This window comes from Salmo salar, chromosome ssa10, assembly GCF_905237065.1.
Source record: "Salmo salar chromosome ssa10, Ssal_v3.1, whole genome shotgun sequence".
Classification (NCBI taxonomy): Eukaryota; Metazoa; Chordata; class Actinopteri; order Salmoniformes; family Salmonidae; genus Salmo; species Salmo salar.
The window spans coordinates 125,512,439-125,516,049 of NC_059451.1; the positions used below are offsets into that span (position 1 = coordinate 125,512,439).

General features: G+C 40.5%; 1 protein-coding gene across 1 annotated transcript; it reads left to right on the forward strand.

The window, feature by feature from the left end:
* Window positions 1–687: 687 nt before the first annotated feature.
* LOC106561868 (forkhead box protein B1) lies at window positions 688–3,326 on the forward strand. Its single transcript, XM_014126137.2, has one exon. It carries the CDS (start codon window positions 1,163–1,165, stop codon window positions 2,081–2,083), a length of 921 nt encoding a protein of 306 aa, XP_013981612.1. The 5' UTR covers window positions 688–1,162; the 3' UTR covers window positions 2,084–3,326.
* The last annotated feature ends 285 nt before the right edge of the window (window positions 3,327–3,611 follow it).

Sequence of the window (3,611 nt, forward strand, 5' to 3'; positions counted from 1 at the left end):
TTTTTTGTTTCAGGGAATAATTATTGTGTTGGTCTACTATAGCATATTGTGCTGGTGATTTTAATTATAGTGCATTTAATAGCAATAAAATAAAGTGTGTCTACGAATTTTAAAAGACGATTTTCCTGTTTGATTATGGGTGAAACTATTGACAGTTTAACGTAAAGCTTATTTAGCAGCTTTACACACCAATGCAGTCGACTTTATGCACCTGTCTGAATGTGTTAAATCCCGGTTATCAGGATTGGAAAGGATCAGGTGAATAAAGCTGTTCATTCACACGACTCACACACAGGCTGCCGACTGAATGCATAGACTAACATAAATAGAACACACGACTTCAAATTGTAGTAGAACATTTTGCTTTGTAAAGACCATAATGTGGTCATTCATCAGATTCGATATTTTTTTTCATCCAAAGCGACATACATACATTTCAACATTGACAGTGGCATACAAAACAAAACACTAACAGTGATTTCCGATAAACAAATCACTAACGGTGATCTCCTATAAGGTAATGTCATGACAGCAAACAACCTAATACACACTAATAATACAAAACACAATGGAAGTGTCAGCCAATTTCCATGTCAAACATCCCATAGCTCAGTAGCTCCAAATGTACTGTGAATTTACGGCTTTAAACCCCCTGCAGAAAGGTTAGCGCATATACACTCTTAGCTATCGAGTGCCATCACTGTTCAATTCCGTTTACCGAGCCTTTTTACCCTTTGCTCGGTCTTCAGATGGAAAGGATTTCCATTGGCCCAAGGTGTCCATGTAAATAGGTGTCAATGAAAGCGGATTATGCCTTTCTCCGCGAGGAGCCCCCTCTTCCCTGGGTGGTTGTCATGTGATATGTAGAGGTGGCACATTAGTGGAGCTGCTCTGGGGGGGGTCTATTATATGGCTGTCACCACAGTCAACTATCACACGGCAGAAAAGGGAGGACATGGAAGTATAGCTGCTACTTAGCTCATCTCAACTCAACTTATATCAGTTAAACTTTTACTGCGGTAGGCTACTACTCACGTGTTTTGTATTTTACGCATGCAGAATATTTATTTTTCATGCAGAGTTCTGAGAAGTTTTCATCACGAAGCTAAACTAAGCGGAACGAGTTGTTTGAAGTAAAGTGTTGTGAAAGAATACTGTCAGGATGCCCCGACCAGGGAGGAATACGTACAGCGACCAGAAACCTCCCTATTCCTACATCTCCCTCACCGCCATGGCCATCCAGTCCTGCCCGGAGAAGATGCTCCCTCTCAGCGAGATCTACAAGTTCATCATGGACAGGTTCCCTTACTACAGAGAGAACACCCAGCGGTGGCAGAACTCCTTACGACACAACCTGTCCTTCAACGACTGTTTCATCAAGATCCCGCGGCGTCCGGACCAGCCCGGGAAGGGTAGTTTCTGGGCTCTGCACCCCAGCTGCGGGGACATGTTCGAGAACGGGAGCTTCTTGCGGCGCCGTAAACGGTTCAAGGTGATGATGATGATGGCGCAGGAGCACCTGGCTCAGTCCAAGCAGTCTGACGCAGCCCATTATCTCAGGCTCAATGCCCTGGCTGCCACCAGCACACACCTCCCTCAGATGTCCAGCTATAACTTGGGAGTGTCACAGCCATCAACTTTTAAACACCCATTTGCTATAGAGAACATCATCGCCAGAGAGTACAAGGTTCCCGGGAGTCTGGCGTTCTCCACCATGCAGTCAATGTCTGCAGGCTACCCGCTGCACAACCAGCTGACTGCGGCCTGGCCTCACATGTACAACACTATGGTGGACTCTGTTTCTCCTATCTCTGTGAGCGGTAACTACGTGGCCTACCGCATGCCCCTTAAATCTCTGTGTCACGGAGGACAGACCCTACCCGCCATTCCGGTGCCCATCAAACCCAACCCGACCACGGTAGGTCTCTCGGCGGGGCTGACGCCCCACACATCCGCCTTCCTTTCGAACTCTCCCCAATCTCTGAGCCCCACCTCCCCGCAGACAGACACCAGCCAAAGCAGCCCCCCCACTCCCAGGGAGACTCACACCAACCCGACACTGCAGTCCGTGGCAGTGCACTAACATTAAGAACTGTGCAGAACTCTTTATAAACTACACCAGCAGGCTCAAACCAAATCCAACGTTTATTTTGACTCTTGCCGTGACATCTTGGGCGGAGAATAACTATAATTAATTAAGGCAAGAGACTTCCGTGCTGCAGTGTATTTTGATGTCGGTGTTTTGCTTTGAATGCTAATTGTCTTCTAACATGGTTCCAGCAGAGATATAGTGAAATATTGCTGTTCAACTTAAAAGGTATTCGTTGTGTCAGTTTTATCAGTGTGTTTTGTAAATTAGTGAGGCAATGCAAACAGTCAGGCGCATGAAAGAGATTTACTTTTATTTATTTCTGCTAATGTGTAAAAATAACAAAGAGAATTGTGATTTTTTTTCAATCTTAAAAAATAGTAATGGGAACTATAGGGTCTTTACTAAATGCAAAATAAATATGTGAATAAAAGTGAATAATTGCAAATAAGTTGATATGAAAATGTTGTAAAATACACTTTTTAGTTAAATGTTTTAGATATCTATTTTGCAGGAGCTGTTCTGTGAAGCGTGTAATGTAAAGCCATTTAAAACCATGGTGACATACATGTGATTAAATGCTGTAACTGTTGACTTTTCTATGTTAAAGGAACAGCATGCTAAACCCTAACTACAAGTTGTTTTTCTGCCAGCATATGTGTTTTTGAAAAGTGTTCATATAGTCTGCAATGAATTATAAACTTGGTCATGGAAATATTTTCTTATTAAAATGGTGTAAAAATGATAATGGTTGGTGTATTCTGTGTAAATAGTGTAAACATTATAATGGTTGGTGTATTCTGTGTAAATAGTGTAAACATTATAATGGTTGGTGTATTCTGTGTAAATAGTGTAAACATTATAATGGTTGGTGTATTCTGTGTAAATAGTGTAAACATTATAATGGTTGGTGTATTCTGTGTAAATAGTGTAAACATTATAATGGTTGGTGTATTCTGTGTAAATAGTGTAAACATTATAATGGTTGGTGTATTCTGTGTAAATAGTGTAAACATTATAATGGTTGGTGTATTCTGTGTAAATAGTGTAAACATTATATTGGTTGGTGTATTGTGTGTAAATAGTGTAAACATTATAATGGTTGGTGTATTCTGTGTAAATAGTGTAAATAATATAATAATGATGTATTCTGTTAACAGCTGAAATAATGCTGTCATCATGCACTTACTGATTTACAACTGGGAAAGCTTCCAGACAGATATCATTATGGCATGATGATGATGATGATTATTATTATATATAAACAACAATACAACTTTTCGATTTCAATATGACTCTTCACTTTCTAATATTTACTTTATTTCCATTACAAATATATACAAATCTAACAAATATATTTCCATTACAAATATAAAGTAAATCAAATAATGTTTACATAATCATGAATATAGCTCAATATGGTATGTTGCTGTGTATTTGAGTGTCTAGACCTGAGTACAGAACGCGGGGTACAGTGTATAGGCTACACCAGAACCCTCGTCGCGCCGCTCCCACAGGAGCA

What these genes read in the sequence shown, in the direction of transcription:
- LOC106561868 (XM_014126137.2), top strand. Translation starts at nt 1,163, where the DNA reads ATGCCCCGACCAGGGAGGAATACGTACAGCGACCAGAAACCTCCCTAT.